Consider the following 18,890-nt stretch of genomic DNA (forward strand, 5'->3'; position numbering starts at 1 on the left):
GCATAACATAGGATCAGGGTGCTAAACATGATCTATGCCAGATTGCAAAAGCGTGGACTTAAGTTAGATTTGCCATCTGGAAAAACAAACAACAAAACAATCTTATATTCTTTATGAACTATCTTGTACATAAATTATTGATGACTATCAAACAGTAGTTTAATAATATTCCATAGTAACATGTACTGTCTATACTATCCACATACCTAAGGCATTTGTTGTGGTTTAACACAGCAGGCAGCTGAGCCCCACATACGTCTTTACTCACTCCCTCTCAGTGGACTGGGGTAGAAATCCAAAGAATCAAGGTGAAAGTGCGAGAAGATGTCAGTTGAAATAAGGACAGTTTAATAGGAAAGGAGACATTATTTTTTAGCAAGTTTAAAAATATTATCTATGTACTGACCTAAGACAAAGATATTTGTTGTGGTTTAACTTGTTATGTACCTAAGCACAACTGTCCTTTGCTTGCTCCCCTCTCTCCCAGTGAGCTGTGGGAGAGAATTGGACAACAAAACTACAAAGTAGAACTCAGATTTTAGATTAAAAACTATTTATTTACACAGAAAAGGAAGAGAAAGAAAAGATAATAGCAAAGATAAAAAGATAATAATACATATGTACATGTATATATACATACATATATACATATAAGTGCAAGCACATAACAAGTGATGCACAAGCAATTGCTCACCGCTCACTGATCCAGTCCCCAAGCAGTGGTTGATCTCCTGGCCAACTCCCCACTATTTTTCAAGTTTATTTTGCATGACATCATATGGTATGGAATATCCCTTAGGCCAGGTTAGATCAGCTGTCCTGGTTCTGTCCCCTGCCAGCTCCTTGTGCCCCTCAGCTACCCTCACTGGGAGGACAGTATGAGAAGATGAGAAAGCAAGATATCTCAGTACAGCACCACTCAGTAAAACTAAAACATCTGTGTGCTACCAACATTGTTGGTTTTTTTTTTTTCCTGAAACAAAAACATAGCATCATACCAGACATAACAGATGAAGAAAACATCAACTCTGACCCAGATGAAGCTGGGGCAGTAGGGAAAAAAAAAAAAAATTAAAACCATAAACTGCAAGAAATGTTCTCCAAAATAATTAATCACCACCAGCTGACTGACGCCCCGCCAGTCCCCAGGCAATGTCAGACCCCTCCTAGTATAATCATTCTGCATGAGGCCACATGTTATGGGACAACTCTTTGGCCAGCTTGGATCAACTGACCTGGTTATGTCTCCTCCCAAGTCCTTATGCATCCTTGGACTCTTTGCTGGCAGGGCAGTGCGAGAAGCTGAAAAGTCCTTGAATTATGTAAGCATTGGTCAGCAACAATTAAAATATCAATGTGTTATCAACATTGTTCTCATCCTAAATCCTAAACAAGACAGCATGCCAACTGCTGGAAAGAGAATTAACTCTGTCCTGGCTGAAACCAGGACAAAATTTCAGACTACACTCAGGTGCTTGAGTCCTCACCACCACTGAGTGGCAAGAGGAACTTCTAGCCCATCTAATCTACCACTTAATACTTGAATATAGACCTACAAAATCTAAGAAAAATGAAGGGGGAGATGAAAATAGCAGGATATACAAATCCAGGTAATAGATTGTCCTATTTGTATTCTTTAACAGGAGATAATCTTGACCTAGCTGAAACCTTCTCTGCCTGAATTCCAGCATGATACAATATGCATTTCATGTGCCTCACAAGCTGCTTTTACTGATTGTTCTGTTACAACAGACAATTTCTTGCAGGTGCAAGAGAAATGAATTCTGATGACAAAAAAAAAGAGAAAAAAAATTGGCCTTTTCCAGGCTGTACACTGAAATACTCTCATCAGTTTTCATTACATCTTTTTCATGCCCATGTAGACATTTGGTGTACTGTAGAAATGGCAATGAATGGTTTAATGCATAAATTTAGACTGGATTTTGCTTTATTTTTAAATTTATTTCCTTTTGAGTTTGTTTCATGTGCAAAAACTGTGAAGGCCTCCAGGATTCTGAGCATTCATAAGCAAGGGGTAAGTTGTGTGCAGCTGAACAGAGCATGTAAAATGAATTCTATACCAGTGTGCATAAAGTGAAAAGATTTGCTCCAGGTTTTGGTCTTTAAAAGGTTTTTTTTCCTTTATGCATACAAAACTGAATTATCTTGAATCAAACATTTGTGTGATCCATTGGTTTTCTAATTATTTCATATGGAAAAAACAAGATTACCACTGAGTCTCTGAAAAGCCAGAATCCTGATTAGCTGTTTACCTGGAGAAGCTCATAATTTCCACAGTCTCTCTGCTGTTTGTCTTATTTTATAAGATTAAATAATAACCTAAATATAACCTTTGGGAAAAACTAATTCTTGAAAGAAAAATGCCTTTTGATGTGATCAGCAATAACATTTTGTAGTTATTAAACATGACTGATGTTGTTTTAATGTTGGTGTTTAATTATATAAGAAAAATGATAGGCTTTTCTATCCAGTATTGAAGTGACACTTATTTAATTACAATTTTAATTAAATTTTAGGAAGGAAGAAACTGTATAAACATGAGATGAAAGTGTTTTGTTTTCACTTGTCTCTATTCTTTTCCTTCTGACAAAGTCTTAGTCTCATTTACACTGTTGTCCTTAATAATGGAGTTAAACTTTCATTGCTCTTCTATACACATTATATTTACCTATACAGTAAGCATTCAGTTTCATTTTCTTCATAGCATCAGAATCCTGGAAGTGAGCTAACCATCATGAAATGTTTTTGTGTTTTGTTTTGTTCATTCCTTGTGGAGAAAACAGTTACCTAGAGAAAAATGTGAAATTATATTGACAGGGATGGTTCTTTGGAAAGTTTTTCTTTAAAAGTAGTTCTGTGAAGTCTATTTTGTTTCATTACTTTCCGTGCCAATTTTTCTCACACAGCACATAGAATGAAAGTGGGAGGGAGGCATTTGAAACAATGACCTTTAAAACTAATAGCATCTTTAAATGTGTCATATGTGGTTTCTGTAGAATGTGAGCAAGCCAACACTGTGTAGATAAAACCTTAATGGTCTGTGTTTCATTACAATTCAGCAAACAGCGCAGAAGGTGAATTTGAGAAAAAGTTAGCACTTTGATGTGATGGAAAGTTCCTCAGAGGGATTACTTTTCAAATAAGTTTAAGAATGCTCCATTAGATTTCTCAAAGATGACAGGAAGCTATGTCAAGGTAACGAGGTCCCCTAAATGAGAGCAATAGCAAAGGAAAAAAAAAAAAAAGAGAGCCTACCACATGCTTTGAAGCTGCGTTAGTATTCAAAAGCCACTAGAAAACCGTTAAATATAAATGAAAGAGAGAAGTGCTGGGATAAGGTCCCACACTGAACACAGGCACTCTGAAAAGAGTGTTGAAACTGCCCCTGTAGCTTTTCTAGTGAGAGATAACTTGGAGAAACGCTAAGTGACAACTAGAATGAGAGACTGATATTTTATAGATTTGATTTTTGTTGTTTTTGTTTTTGTTTATATGCCTTTCATTTGAAGCAAGAGCTTAATCTCCTTTCCTTTCTAGAATAAATCTGTTGTTTTCATCTTCAAGCTTGTGAACTCAGGTGAATTTTTATACATAAGAGATGCTTTTACTTTGCCATAAGCAATGAATTCAAATAAAGCAGTACTGCAGGCAAAATTCTCAGGTTGCCAGCAGACTGAAGCACACATCAGTGTATGTGAAAGTGGACGATCAGCAACCCTTGAGGCTACATCTGCAAGTTTGGGAGTTGGCTCAAGAGCCAGGATGTAAGGTAATATACAGCGTGCTTTGGCCAAAGGCAGCTGATGGACCTTCCTTAACTTGCAGAAATCTCACATAGATGCAGGGCTGTCTTTTGAATTACAATCTTATTAGACTCCCATTGAGAGGAAAGTATAATTCAATCTTTCTGACTCATCCATCACCGCTGTAGAAAAGGTGCTTTAGAGCGAATGTAATTGCTGAGTTTTATGTATTTTTATTCTCAGAAAGAGTATTTCAGTTAATCTAAATAACTTCTTGCCTATGGAAGATTTTACACGTAGAATTGAGTATAATATACAATACATAAGCCAGAAAATGCACTGTAATGTGACAGTTATCCACATTGGTGAGGGAAATTAAAAAAAAATCAGGAGCTGTAATGTAATCAGTAAGCAATACAGTGGCCTTCTGCACCAGCTTTATGTCACTAGTTTCAAAATTAGCATATCAATAACAGAAGAAAAGGATTATGTTAAGAGGGACTATCCCATCAGTAGTTTTAAGAAAACAGAAATTGCATTAAGGTCAAACATAAAGTCTTTAAAGCAGATAAATGGAAAAAGTCACAACAGACCTTGTGTCATACCGGTGAAGAAGAACATTTACTGGTTTATAAAGTGATAATCTGAAAATACAAATTTATTTTAATTGTTTATGTAACCAAAATTCTGACTGGAAAGGCTAACTTACAGCTTTCACTCTGAACCATCTTCTTGTATGGCCATGCCTACTTCAGGATAAAAAAAGGCACCAATATCTTTTACAAGAAATAGCAGAAGACTTGCAACTATTATTTATAATTAATTTTATCTTCTGAAATTTTATCTTCACCTACTTAAAAAACATTACCAACCTAACAGTATGTTGTGATAGCAACACAGAAATTCAAGGGAAGAATAAATTATCAGATAATAAAATCTCTGCAGTTTTTAAGCCTGCCAACAGATTTTAAATACTCAAGAATATCAGCAAGCCTTAGAATAGAATTGTGCTTTATGTCATATCTGAATTACATCAGAATTAAAAGAATGTAGTTTTCTTTTGGATTTGTGTAAGGATGTTGTTTGTGATTTTTTTTAGGGTTTTTGCTGTTGTTTTTTATGAAGTTTTGCTTTATCACGGTGGTAGAAAGCTGCCATTTCATGCTCTAGTAGACAGAACCATATGCCATAGATAAACCAGAGTCTTGAGAACCTTCTTAGAATCTGATATATTGTACTACTTTATTTCTAACAAAGAGTATGACAGCATATAGGTTTGCCTGATGCTAGTGATGTAATTCAGGCACTTCCAGAAAAAGACAAAAAAAATCCTGAACTCCGAAAAGCATGGCATGCCTTAAATTGAATTTGTGTATTTGTTTTGTTTTGTTTTGTTTTTACTTTTTTTTTTTTTTTTTTTTTTTTTTTTTTTTTTTTTTTTTGGATATTCAACTAATGCAAACAGAAAGAAACATGAGGGAGCTGGGATTGTTTAGTCTGGAAAAAAGAAGGCTCGAGGGAGAACTCATTGCACTCTACAACTTCCTGAAGGGAGGTTGTGGTGAGGAGGGGTTTGGTCTCTTCTCTCAGACAACAAAAAGGACTCAAGGAAATGGCCACAAGTTGTACCAGAGGAGATTTAGAGTAGACATAAGGAAAAACTTTTCTCTCAGAGAGTGGTCTGGCACTGGAATGGCCTGCCCAGGAAGGTGATGGAGTCACCATTCTTGGCAGTGTTCAAGAGGCATCTGGATAAGGAGCTGCAAGATATGGTTTAGTTGCTTGTGGTAGCAATGGTAGTGGGTAGACGGTTGGACTAGATGATCTTGTAGGTCGTTTCCAACCTTGTGATTCTGTGATTCTACGATTCTATGTAAACACATCTGAGGAGGTCTGGCATTTAAACCCCCACAGAATCTTGTATTTTGTTGTTTTATACTGTGGTCTAGAAAAGTAACTAGCTCTGGTGAGATACAATGTGTCAGAATGGCTCTGAGGGAAGGTGCTACTAAAGAACAAATATTAATATGCTGAATATAGTCACTTCTAGTGGATTCCATGTGAGTGTCTGACAGCTGTTTTAAACACCAAGGGGCCATGATCTGCAGTCTCTGCTGCAGGACCACCTCCATGGATAACTTATACTGGTTCCCTGGCAGAGAAGAAAAGGTGAGCTTTACAGAAGGACTTGGAATTTCTTGATAGAGATGTGCTCAAGAGTATCAATCAACTTTCACAGCCAAAGACTGGCAGGAAAGAGAAATTCAGCCCAGTGTGACCTGCTAATGAATTGGGTGTGTGCATGGCATGGCAAGCCAAACATAGGAGGCAGGTCTCTCGTTAACAAGACCTGAATCTTTCAAGTATTTTACATTTTTGTGGTTAGATTTCCTTTTCTGAGTTGGCATTTATTGACATTCTTACTGTTCTGAATAGGCTTAGCTGGAAATCTTACGCAAATCTGTGTTTGGGTGAATCTGTGAGTAATTAGATTACAATTCAGAAAGGCCATGTCCAAAAAGAGCTTTAGTCTACTTACCTGAATCACATCTGTGAGGTAACATTTGCAAATATTGTGGACCGTGTGCAAACAATTGGGAGTGACATTGAGCCAGACTCTGCCAAAACATTAGTGAAAACTCAGTCAAGAAAATGATAAACTTCTTCAGAATATCTATAAATAAATAAATAAATAAATAAATATTAAAACCCAAAATGAAAAGCTTACACCGGAGTTGGACTTCCTTGCCATCAAAATTGCTTGCGCAATGCAAGCTTAGGAGGTAAAACTGAGTACATTCCTTGGTTTTGAGGCACTTAATAACTAGGAGGTGCAGCAGGATCTCAGAAGTGCCTGAGCACTAATGGAATTGGTTCTGTAATGCCAACCTTCAAAACTTCTAATTGTGTCGGAGAGTGAAGAAGTTGTTTACATTCAATGTGTGATCCCCAAAACTCATTTTACAGCTTGGTGCTCCGCAGGCACCAACACTTCTTAAACCTTACTATAAGTAAGGCTGTTTACTAGGGCTCTGTTTAACATGCAGTGAGTCTTTGAAGAAGCCAAAAGAACCCAGGTTTGCTTGCTCCTGAATGACGGCTTTAATTACCGGTCTTTCCCCAGCAGCTCCTCGCTCCCTTTCTGCCTTAGCAGAGTGCAGGCGTCGGACCTCAGCTGCTGGGAGCCCGGCAGTGCGCCCTGGGGTTTGGTTAGAAACACTCAGAGGTGATACATGAGGAGGAAGATACTGTGCCCACTGAAGCCATGAAAGCACTTCCCCTTCTCACTTCTTGTAATAAAGCTGGCTTCAACAGCGCGGCAGTAATTCGCAGATGCGGACGAGTTGCTACAAGTGGGGGGACTGGACGTGGTAGTTAAAACTTAACAATTTTATTTTAGTTTTTAATCAAGCGATCACTCAGCGGCGATGCCACCAGCGCTAAGGCAACGCGGCTGCATCGCTCTCGGGGCCAGCCGGGAGCCCCGTGCCCGCTGGCTGGGCCTCAGAAACGGGCGGTCCGCCCCGCGGCCCACGCGCGGAGGGGCGCTCCCCACCCGCGCCCAGGTGCGGCCGCCTCTGGAGGGAGGGCAGGGCGGACGGCAGCGAGCTCCGCGCCGCGGGCGCGGCTTGCCCGGGAGCAGCGCGGGGGTGGGGTGCGGTGTGGAGGCAGCAGGAAGGAAGGAGCGATCGGAGAGAGAAAAGAAAGGTGAAGCGGCCTGAAGTGCAGCTCTCTTTTTCCCTTGTGTTTTTGGCCACCGAGGTAAACCGGTCTCCGCGGGCGCGGAACTCTCGGGACGAGGGCTGCGCGGTACCCGGTGCGAGGGTGGCCTGCTCGCTGCGCGGGCGGCTCCGGGCCGAGCCGGGCGCTGCGAGCGCGGAGCTCCTGGCCGGGCGCTGTGCGGCTGCCGGGCCTCGCCGCCCCCTCCGCACCGCCGGGGGCTGCGTGTGAGCGGGCAGCTCGGGGCGAGGCGCGGTGCTGCGGGACGGGGAACGGCTCGGAAAGTCGGGCTTTGGCAGGAGAGAGCTGGGAGGCAGCTAGAAAGCACTTTGCCTCCTTTTTGCTTTTCAGCTCGGTTATGTTAACGGTCTGTATGTAAATGGCATACCGAGGAACTGTGCTTTATTTACTCTGTGAATAGTTTTCGGGAAGTTATACGCGAGCTTCTCGGTAGCTGTCCACGTATTCCTGGGAATTCTCCCGAAAAGTGAATGAAACTCGCATTGCAGAAAGCCGGAGGGGCGCTCAGATGCCCTCCCTGTTACTGGGAAGGCTCGGAGTGAGGAACAGCGCCGGGTGTTGCCGCAGCAACTCGCCCCAGTGCTCCCGGCCGGTTCCACCTTCAGCTGCTTATTCACTTCCTCGCTCCGGAGACGCTTCTTCACGCTGTCTGCAAGCTGTCCCACTGGAATTTCTTGCAGAGCAAGGTTTGTCTCCGAACTAGCAAAGTTGCTGAACTTTCCTCTGAAAGAGAGTTGTTTTGCAATTAAAAAAAGAATAAACAACAATGAAAAACAACAAGTAGGAAACATTTTGACAGAGGATGTACTTAAAATATTTCCTAATCAAGCACTGTGTTGAGTTGCATTTGGTATCTTCATTGTTTTTGGGAAAAAAATCAGTTCTAGTTGCATGACTACCATGGATTGAATTGGTATGTATTGATCCAAAGGTTAAGTAATGCCTTTAAAATGGTCACTCGTGAGAATTTTTCTGAGCATTCAGACAACGTGCTGATTGCATTGTGTTGGTTATTGGAAAGATCTGTAATGATCTACGACTTTCTAAGCCCGCTAATCTTATCCGTTTGTAAATAGTTATGTACAATGGGAAGATGAAATTCAATGGCAGATTTGTCTGTCCTTGGTAAGTCCTAGAGTAGTTGTTTAATTCTTTCCCCCTCTTCATTTGGAACTTATCTAGTATGTGGTTGAGCAGAAGTTGGGAGCAAGCCTGAACTTGCTTGCGTTTGTTGAACTTATCACTGAAAGTGAGATTGTCTTGCTACGTGCTTCTGAAGATTTCTTAAGGCTAATATCAGTACTACTCTTAAAAGAAAAGGAAGTCTCTTTTGAGTATAGACTAATGAGAAAGACTATTTCTGTATTCAGCTATTTCTTTTTGTTCACACGTTTAATTAAAAGCTGGTTTGCTTGCTTGTTTCAGCTTAGGTTCATTTGTCCAGGCACATTTTCCAGTCAGTGTCATTCTGAAAGTTTTTCCAATTCAGAATTCATGGCGTGATGGCTGTGTCAGTTGGTACAGGTTTTGAGACTATTAGATGCAGGAACATATCTTCCATGTGAGGAAGAGTCCTGAAAGTGATGCATGGCTTTTCTGTGCCAGTATTGTCCTGTATTCTTTGGGGCAATATAGCTATTGATTTCTGTTGAACAAAAATAGCCGCTCTGCCCCTCTGCGTTCTTCTGTCTCATTGTTGCAGCTCCTTCCGAAAGAGTGGGAGAAGAAGGATCTTAAAATCATTTTGAAGAGTGTGTGAGAAACATCATTTCTGCAATAAAGTTGAATGATCCCCTCTAAGACTTAGGACATACAAAACAAATTGCAATTAATCACATGCCAAAGATGTATTTGCTTGGAAAAGAAGCTTAGATGGATTCCATTGTATTGTTTTTTTTCTCCGTAGCTATCTGCACACTGTTTACTTATTTTTGTAAAACTGATTAGTTGAGTGTCTTCCAAGCAGCTTTATTTTGTATTTCCCCTCTAACAGTCTCTCCATTTGTATAAATTCATCAAATGGCTTTTATCTAGGTTACTCTACACTGGACAATATGAGAGTGTATTAAGAATCAATTTTATTTAGGCAGGACCAAATCCTCCTCTCCATCCTCCCTGTTGTTTTTTGTTTGTTTGTTTTTGATGCTTATTTCTGCCAAATACAATGGGACAATCTATTCTACACTGCTTCTGAGAGTGAAAGTATGGATGCAGCCATATAGACTAAATGTAGATACTACTGTTTACTTAAATTTCCCTCATGATGCAAATATTGATGTGAAAGTAAATATATGTGTACATATTGCTACATATTCTTATACAATGTTGTGCAACCCTTTTTGGATTTGTTACACCTTATTCTACAGTTCAAGTTACAGAGGAGAATGCATTCTTTTTCACTGACAGTCATTACTTGGAAATAGTGTACTATTTTGGATGAGGTGGTCCTTGAGTTCCATTTTTCTGTATACTTTCTGAGGCTAAAACATTGAAACGTGAGAAATGATTTTACTATTTATCCTCTGGCCTGTGATATAAGCACTCGCCTGTTTGTAGATTTATTAGTTACTTAAAGCATCATCTGAGAGCAGTTATACCAAAATAAACATAACCCTCTTCCCCGGTATACTAACACACGACAGTGAAATTGCTACCTAACAAGTTGTATAGGTAGGCCAGATTTGTACAATTTCTTTAAAAGGACTTCAGCTGGAGATGACTGCTGAAACAAAGAATGGCCTTGGCTTCTGCTCCTAGCATTGCTGGCATTTTGTGGTCAAGAACATCTCTTCAGCAAGCAACTTCTTCCTTTCTCAGTCTGCTGCACACTATGTTGCAAAATGTGCAGCAAAAAGAAATGATGTTCTGCAAATTTGGAAACAGAGTTTGTTCTACAGTAGACAATCCGTTGTGTTGTGGTTTGTACAGAGATGGATCCAAGTAACTGATAATATGAGGTTGTTTGAGTTCCTGAAGTAACAGAACTGGAGGTGTTCCAGCATAAGGTGTGGGCAGAGCTACTGCATGTAGAAAACAAAGTACTTAGATACAGAAAAGTGTAAGTAAATAAAAGCTGCTTACCTAAGTGACTTTATGTCATTGCTGAAGGTGGAAAGATTGAAAGAATGATACTGAGTGAAAATCAATGCTAACAGCTCAGGGATAAAGACCCTAAACACATCACAAAACCAAGAAAGATGGAAACTGCTGAGATAACCAATTTCAACATCAACTTTGAAATACTTAGATGGGAGGGTTTTTTGTTTTTTGTTTTTTTTTTTTCTTCCATATACTTGAGTACATGTACTTTTTTTTTTTTTTCTTAATGGGTACATGAAGCACTGAGACACAAGCAGTTCCTGCCTGACTTTTTTTGCTTGCATTAGTCATTTCTGTAGTAGTTACTCCATTCTGAGAATATAGATTCAACTTCTTGACAGAATATATCTTTATATATGTATTTTTCAGGGATTTAGAGGTGGGTTAAGGACAGTAGTGTTGAATTTTATGTTTTGTGAAGGGACTTATATGAAAAGCTTGAGGAAATGCTGATGCCTGAAGTCTTTAAAGGAAGAATGAAGACTTATATACATGCTCAGACTGAGGAAGGACAAATCAAATTCTTGTTCTAAAAACTGATTATTAATCTGTTTAGCTCAATCCAAGCCTGATTGAATTGAAGTGACTTAGGAATCATTCAGTGAGAGCTTTCTCCCTAACAAACTTCATGTCTCAGAGGGGTTGGTATTGGATTGGCCTGTAGAGTTTGCTCTCCAAAGAAGTTTTAGTTGTGTGCCTTTCTTATTGAAGATAGTATGTCACTGTTTGGAACTTTTGTGAACAGAGATCAAAGCTGATAAAGATACAGGCCAAGAGCTGAAGCTGAATATATTGGCAAGAATGTAAAGAGTTGTTATAAATAATGAAACTTATGTAAGAATAGTGCTGTGTTGGTGTGTGTGTGTGTATATATGTATAAAATCCACATTTTTATATAAGTATTTCAGAAAAAAAAAGTAGGTTTGTTCAACTTCTTTTTTTTCTCTTATTGTGCCACACATACATGCATACATGGTATAAGTGTGAAGATTGTTTTTCCCTGTTTTTTATGTCTTTTTTGAAAGTCTGAATGATGATTTAGTTATTCAAAAGGCATTAGACAAATCATACTGGGAGAGGTCTCATCCTTTTTTGGAGCTAATGATACAGCACAGTCAATCTTTCAAGCTTCAATTCTAGATGACAAGTCCTTTTTGTTAGGAAATATTTTTGAAGAATAAGGTATATGTAATACCTTTTCTTTCAGCATGCTGTTTAAGTCTTAAGCTATGCTACTAAAGCTGCTTTTTCTTCCCTGGGCTGCTTAAGGCTAGTACCTGTGTGCCAGGGTAGTTGCTACCATCAGCAGCTTTCCCCAAGGCCAAGTTACTTTGTATACAGGAAAAGACAGGAGAAAAAAAAAAAACCCAACCCTGTTGTCTGCTGTTGCCCTTAAACCTGCCCTTACACGTGTGATTTCAGGGCGTTTCAGACACCTTCAGAGTGGTAGCTTCTCTGTCTGCTTTGAGTTGTGTAAATCATTAATTTGGAAACAGCCATGGAAGGAGGAAGAGCTGGCAGGAGTGAACTCTGGGGAGTGCAGAAACTGAGTTGGAAAATACTGAGGAGGAACTGTCATGGAGACCTGAGGTACTGAAGGTCCCTTGCACGAAGGTCAGAACTTGCTTCTGGCTGTGTGTCTTCTAGTTTGTGACTGAGGGATCTGCTTCCTTGCCAAAGCTGAACAGGTAGGAGTTACCTGGTTCCTGTCCTCCCTCATGGCAGTTCTCTGAAGAGCCTGATCCATGAGGTGTATTTTGATCACCTCCACAGTTTTCTGGCTATGGTTCTTTAAATAATTTAAGCAACTTTTTTTTTCCCTTGTACATTCTCAGAAGTGACTCTCTGCAAACTCTTGGTTATGTTGGTTATGACACTTTTTCAGTGGGATTCTCATCTGAAAACAGCTTGAACCCACAGTTCACTAAAAATGCTGTAGTCAGTGATTTTTCCCTTTTCCTGTTGAGAATGTATTTCTCCATTAAGGAGTGTGTAAGGCTCAGAAGATAAAGTAGTGGCAGTCCCTCTGCTGTTAATTGGTGCTAACGTGGCAGTGAGAAAGTCTGGGTTCCAGCTCTGTTCTTAGTCTACTTTTTCTACCCTTTATATCCAAGTACTGTAGAAGTGTGTGTCTGAAGATAAGTCGTTCATATCTTGAAACTACTAGGATTATGTTTTAAAATTATTACTTGTGTTAAGACTTTGATTTTGCTGGTTTCTTTATACAGTCAATTATAAAAGGATGGAGAGGTTATGTTGTTTAACCTGCTTGAAATTTCCATAGATAAGAAACTTTAAAAAATTACTGTACAAATGACAAAGAGCCTTTCAGAATTTTATCCAAGATTAATGTGAACTCAAGCCTTTTAATACAGTGATATTTCTCTTCTGTTTGCTTCTAATTTTGTTTTTCTTTTCCGTAGGTTTGCAGTCGTTAAAAAAAAAACAGTTTGAACTAAAATGCCTTGAAGAAGTGTCTCAGAGAAACTGGTGTTTTCTGTTGGCTGGCTGGTGACAAATTTAAGAGAGCTCTGCTGCCATTAATTATGCATTTATCCTGACTTTTTCTACATGACTGTGAGGGGCAATATTCGGAATGAAGCTGCTATCATGTCATCCACGGGCAGTGGCACTGATATTGAAGAATTCTTGGTCAACATTAACTTGGGACAGTATCTTCCTAACTTTAAAGAACATGGCTATAACACTGTGACAGACTGTGTGGGAATAAATAACAGTGCACTTCAGCAAATGGGAGTATTGCCTACAGGCCATCGCAGAAGGATACTTAAGCAGTTAGACACTGCTCTTTCGAAAATGCAAGGAAATTCTCTTCCCTGTGACAATTTTAAACTCAAAGAGTTGAAAAGTTTAGAAAAGAAACAATATTCATTTTCAGACAAGGATTCCCCAATAAGCCATTTAAAAGTAGATGAATCTGGCTTGATACCTGCAACATCATTGGTACAACTTCCTAACAAAGCTTACACTGGTAAAGAAAGGTTCAGAGTTGGAGAGCAAAACCTATTGGAAGTGAACGATGAAAACTTTCCAAACTCAGATATTTCTGGTTTATACCGGAATTCAGAAAGTGTACTGAAAGCTGTAAGTGGAAGTATGAAGATGAATACAGAGTCAAATACATTGCTGGAAAAAGGTGCTGCATACCAGACTGATGAGCACTTGGCTGATTGTGTAGCAGTCGCTCATTTGTATGGAACAAAATGCAAGGAAAACAAACATCAGATGTTTGCAGTTGAGGAGGATCTATCTGATAATGAGCCGCATTCACCGTTTGTTAAGTTTAAAGGAGAAATGATAGACAATGACTTGTATGATTCTTGTACGCAGAACAGTGTGAAAGTATTTCCAAGAACAAGCCGATCTTTTATATTAAGGCATCGACCAGTACCAGAAATCCCTGAATCAAGCAAAGTTGAAACTTCATCAAGGTAACTGCTGTTTCTTTTTAATGATGAATTGTTATCCTCAGAGAACTTATGGGATGGTTTTGAGGGGAAGACAAGGGGTGAGAGGTGTCTTTTTGTGGATTTTTTTTTTTTTTTTTCCTATGAGCTGTAAATGTAGCAGGTCTGGAATGAATAATGCAGTATTAACCAAAGAAGGATTAAGCTTCAATGCAAGTTGAAAGCACAAATGAGAATACATAGGAAACTTTAGAATTATGTGCATTATAATCTCTGTGATCATCTGTGCCTCTACTTATTTCCAAAGAAATGAGTCCTATTGCTTTAGAAATAACCCAGGTTAAGAACAACTATATCAGGCATTTGTTAGACTAAACCTATGTGCTCTTAAGATCTATATTCTCTTAGATATAAATATGGCCTGCTATATAAATATAGCATTTCTCTATCTAAGATATAGATGAGAAAGAATGAAAACATGCAAATGTTACAAAAATTATACTGAAAAAACAAAAAGCTGTTGAATGTATTCCGAAACAAAAATGTTGTAATTAATTAGACACTAGCCCCAATATCAAATGAAATCCTGATTCGTAGCGGGAAAATGGTCACAAAATAGTAAATTCATGAAAACAATCAATCATCCTAGAAAGATCTGTTCCTATTAGGGAAACAACAGTTAAAATTGTGACACACAAGTAATCTTGTTACTTTTTAGTACCTATTATAGTGCATCTTTAGGAAAATGTCTTTTGAAAATAAAAGCTTATAAGAAAAGGAGTTACATTATTTAAAAATATCTGGGAATTTTTACACAACTACATGTATTCATGTGCTTCCATCTGAAAAATGAGGCAAAATTTAGAAAAGCCACCTTGTCTATTTCATGCATTGTATGGTGTAGCCACCCAGAAAGAATGTGTCTGTATGAAGCAGGAGTTATCTGGTGGATTGCACATGTGGACATGGGAAGATTATTTTAAGTCTTAGCCTTAAAGCACAAAACTGCAGTAGATTTTATGTTGTTCTAAAATAGAATAGAATACTTAATGTGGAATAAATTGTTTTACACTATGTGTCTAAAACAAGCACTTCATAATGCCTCTTAGGCTGATTTCTAAACTCACCATTTAACTGTTAATTCAGAGTATGAATACAACAAGTTTGTGATACTAGTTGTTGGCTTCTGCTGGTATTTGCACACCAACAAAGCTTGGCAGTGATGCTTGCAGTATGATTTTTATTTATTTCAGGAATTCCAGTGGGAAGAAGTGGGGAGGTGTGCGTAGGGGGGGGGGGGGGGGGGGTGGAGAGAGGGGGAATTGGGGGTGAAAAGGAAAACATTCCACTTTTTGGTTTCAAAATATTCCCGTGATGTGTGTGTACATTTTTATTCCTTTAGAATGCTACTCAGTGGCATTTACTGTCTTGAATAAACTTTTGTTGCTTCTTTTGCAACGAGGTGGTGAAATGTAAAAGTAAAGATCTGACATTAGAACTTAACTCTGTTAATAAGTATCTCATAATAACTATGAATATTAAAAATAAGAGACGATGAATGAGCAGTTGACCATAATGTTATGAGCAGTATTCACAGAGTATCTTCCTACAGCATCTTAGAGAGAAGAAAAAATTGTGCAAAAACATATGCAAAGTTTTGTTACTGTAGGCATATCCAAATCATGAGGTTGCACTTTTTTATCCACTTTTTTTTTTTTTTTTTTTTTTTTTTTTTTTTCCCAAACCACTAGCTATGCCTGGAAGGGACATGTCTGAGAATGTTTTGTATTTATCTTGTCTTTTTCATCAGCATATCTTAGCAGTTAGAAACATCATTAGCAAGTTTACACATGCCTTAAGTGCAGAGTTTTCCCAAGCATTTGTAAGTTTCTTTCAGATTGTTGAAAGATGTTAATGCTAAATGTTGTAGTACAATTGTTTGAACAGGTGGGGAGGCAAAGATTCTTTGCAACAAGTAAGAGGTCTTTGTGTTCCTCAATATTTTTTTTAGTCTCTGCTTTCTGAAACAACAAGAAATTGTGCTTACTGAAATGAAAGTATAAACATTTTTCAAGGGGAGTGCCTTTATGTTAACTTTTATGGAGCAAAGCTATTCTGGCTGAGTTGAAATGGGAACCAAGTGCAAAAAGACAATAATAAGTAGCTTCTAAAAGAATATTCTTAACTCTTCTGAGAAAGAATCAGCCAGTAGAAAGAATATGTTGTGTTTATAATGTTCCCACCATCAAAGTAAATCCTCCAAATTATGATCTCTTAGTGACTGACGTTTGGGTGGGTCACCAACTTCATTACCCACAATCCTGATTTGTGAACTTGAGTTTATGTTCTTCATCTTTATTCTCCATTTATAACAATGTAAAAATCCTGAAGGACAAGTAGCAAGTCTGTCTGAAGAAGATCAAGGGTAAACCAGAACTTCAACACAGAACTAAAGAAACATTCTTGATTGACTCCACTGGGTACTTTTTTCTTTTTTCTTTTTTCTTTTCTTTCTTTTTTTAGAGGCAAGAAATTAGTAAAGAACTTTCAAGTCGTAGCTTGCAGCATCTTTAACCTCAGGAAAGATCATATCTGTCTTATAGGATTGCATAAAGAAGTATTCTCAACTAACTTCTGTTGATGGATGCTGGTTTCCTTATAATTACATTGTGTGAAGGCTTTTCCCATACAGACAGAGAATTCCAGCTGAAATCTACTGGGAAACCCAACGTCTTCTGGTCATGCATGGATATTAGTCATTAAATTTTTATGCAGGGAAGTGCTTTTCTCAGGATCTCTTGTGTGCCTTCTGGCACACCAAGTTGGTACAGTAGGTCTCCTTGCAGCACTTAGTAGTGCTGTGACTGTATAATTTTTTATTACTAATAATGTACCTGCCTCTTCTGTAATCTTAGCTGCTCTCCTGTGCCATGCTTTTGCTTCTGGCTCTTGCCTGTAATGAAACGCTGTCAACTGGTAAGACACCATGACATTTTGGAAGTGGAACTTAAGATAGTTCCAAATGTGCAATAAAATTCTGAGCCTCTGCATTTTGTATTTAAGTCACTAGTCTGAATTTGTTAATCTGCTTTCCCAGTAATGTTGTGGGATTGGACAGAGTGGGCTGAAAGTTCTGGGTCTCTTTGGCAATTTCTTCCACATGAGTTAAAATCTGATGTCTGTAAGACAAAGTAGTGAAAGAAGTACAGTGGATGGAGCTAACCACGTACATGCCTGCAGCCATGATTAAAGATAGTAAGTACTGAGATAGATTTGATGGCTCTGCATGCCTAGGACAGCATCCTTTAGCAGGCACTGATGAGTGAAAAGCTGCAGTTGCGCTCGTTGGAGCTGCAGTGCCATTAATGGAAGACCTGAAGCAGTTTTAAAACATGGTGGAGCTGGTTGTGCGATCTACTGAGTGCCACACAGGTTATGTTGGAGACTGACATACTCCATCTATGTGTGGATTTCTAGACATACTCCAACTTAGTCACTTGTATGTTCAGTGATGGAATTGCTTTGATTCCTCATTAAAAGAAAGAAGAAATAGACCAAAAGTAACTACAGAAAAGCTGTTGCACTGGCAGTGAACAAAGGTACTTGGCCTTAAACCAAGCTGTCCATTGCCAGCAACTTGCCACTTCCGTGGTGGACACGTAACAGGGCTTCTACAGACTTTATTTCTAACATAAAAGGAATCAGAATTGCTAATGGTTCTCTCTCTTTCTGCTCCATATTCTTCCACAGAGAACAGTTTTTAGGTAGTAGAAATGGATCTCTCTCTTCCTACAGCCAAGCAGCTCCATTAATTTGCTTATACAAGCAGCCTATGAATCCCAGAGCTCTAATGCAGCCCTCTGGAGTACTTTGGACATGTTTGTGTTATGGGAGGGTTAGATTTGGAACTGACTAGCAAACCTGTTTTGAATGAGTCAGAAAACAAAAGTTTCATTCACTTAAAACACAGCAGATGCATGCCAGTAAGGACTCTGAAGCACTGGCTGCTTGCAGTGAGCTCTCTCCCTTGCATCACTAGTGAGATGGCAGGTGGAGAGAGAATAAAACAGCTTGGCTCTGCCCAGCACTAAGCTCTCACCTTTCCAGTCTCTCAGCATTTAGCAAGTTGCTGCCTCATCACACCCTTTCATCCTGTTTGTGCATGAGGAAAGAGAAGTGGGGAAGAGTATGCAGCTTGAGCCACATCCTGTGTCTCTTGAAAATAATGGGTTTTAATCTCTAAAGTTAACAAAAAAAAAAAAAAAAAGAGATTTGATGGAAATTGTTATTTTATCTTTGTATAATTGGAACTTTTTGATTTGAAGACCATTTGCAGTTTTGGAAATGGTTAAGGAGAAAGCCATATTTAGATAGGTACTAGTGATTTTGACGTGGATGAATTGTTTAGGGGTGAGGGGAGAAGGGAGCATCTTATTTGTCCCCGGTAAGTCTGTTATATTTTTCTGTTATTCAGTTCAGGAGTTAATTTTGTACCGTAACTGAGCACTGATAAATTCTATTTTTATATCGTGCACTGTATGATGTTGTGTTTTTTCTAATGTAATCCCTCAAACAGTCAAACTAAGCTGTTTCATTTATTTCTGGAGATTGTTTTTATTTGACATAAGGTGGAACTTCAATTCCCCTCCCAAATTTACTTTACATTGCAGGTAAAAATCCTACAATTTGCTTTCTAACAGATATTCTTGCCATGTGTGGATTACATACATGCAAGTATGTAGAAATGGAAAAAAAAAAAAGAAAAAAAGAAAAAAAAGAAAAAAAAGCAGGTTTTTATAAGTTGATTTATTTCTTATTTTCTGGTGAGTTTATCAGTATTACTTTTGACTCATTGCTA

The 18,890-nt window shown here is 38.6% G+C and overlaps 1 protein-coding gene across 7 annotated transcripts in view; it reads left to right on the forward strand.

Annotated features, from left to right (window-relative positions):
- The first annotated feature begins 7,026 nt into the window (after positions 1-7,026).
- The window catches only part of ARAP2 (ArfGAP with RhoGAP domain, ankyrin repeat and PH domain 2), a 116,219-nt gene continuing 104,355 nt past the window's right edge, over positions 7,027-18,890 (forward strand). For 3 of the 7 annotated variants that reach the window (XM_031588453.2, XM_031588454.2, XM_090139571.1), the window contains exons 1-2: positions 7,145-7,526; positions 13,028-14,056. In XM_031588453.2, coding sequence (XP_031444313.2) covers positions 13,176-14,056 — 881 coding nt within the window. In that variant the 5' untranslated portion in view covers positions 7,145-7,526; positions 13,028-13,175. The other 4 variants (XM_090139568.1, XM_090139570.1, XM_090139567.1 and 1 more) reach the window with 4 other exon arrangements.

The sequence above is a fragment of the Phasianus colchicus genome, chromosome 4 (assembly GCF_987193195.1).
Source record: "Phasianus colchicus chromosome 4, bPhaCol1.hap1.1, whole genome shotgun sequence".
NCBI lineage: Eukaryota > Metazoa > Chordata > Aves > Galliformes > Phasianidae > Phasianus > Phasianus colchicus.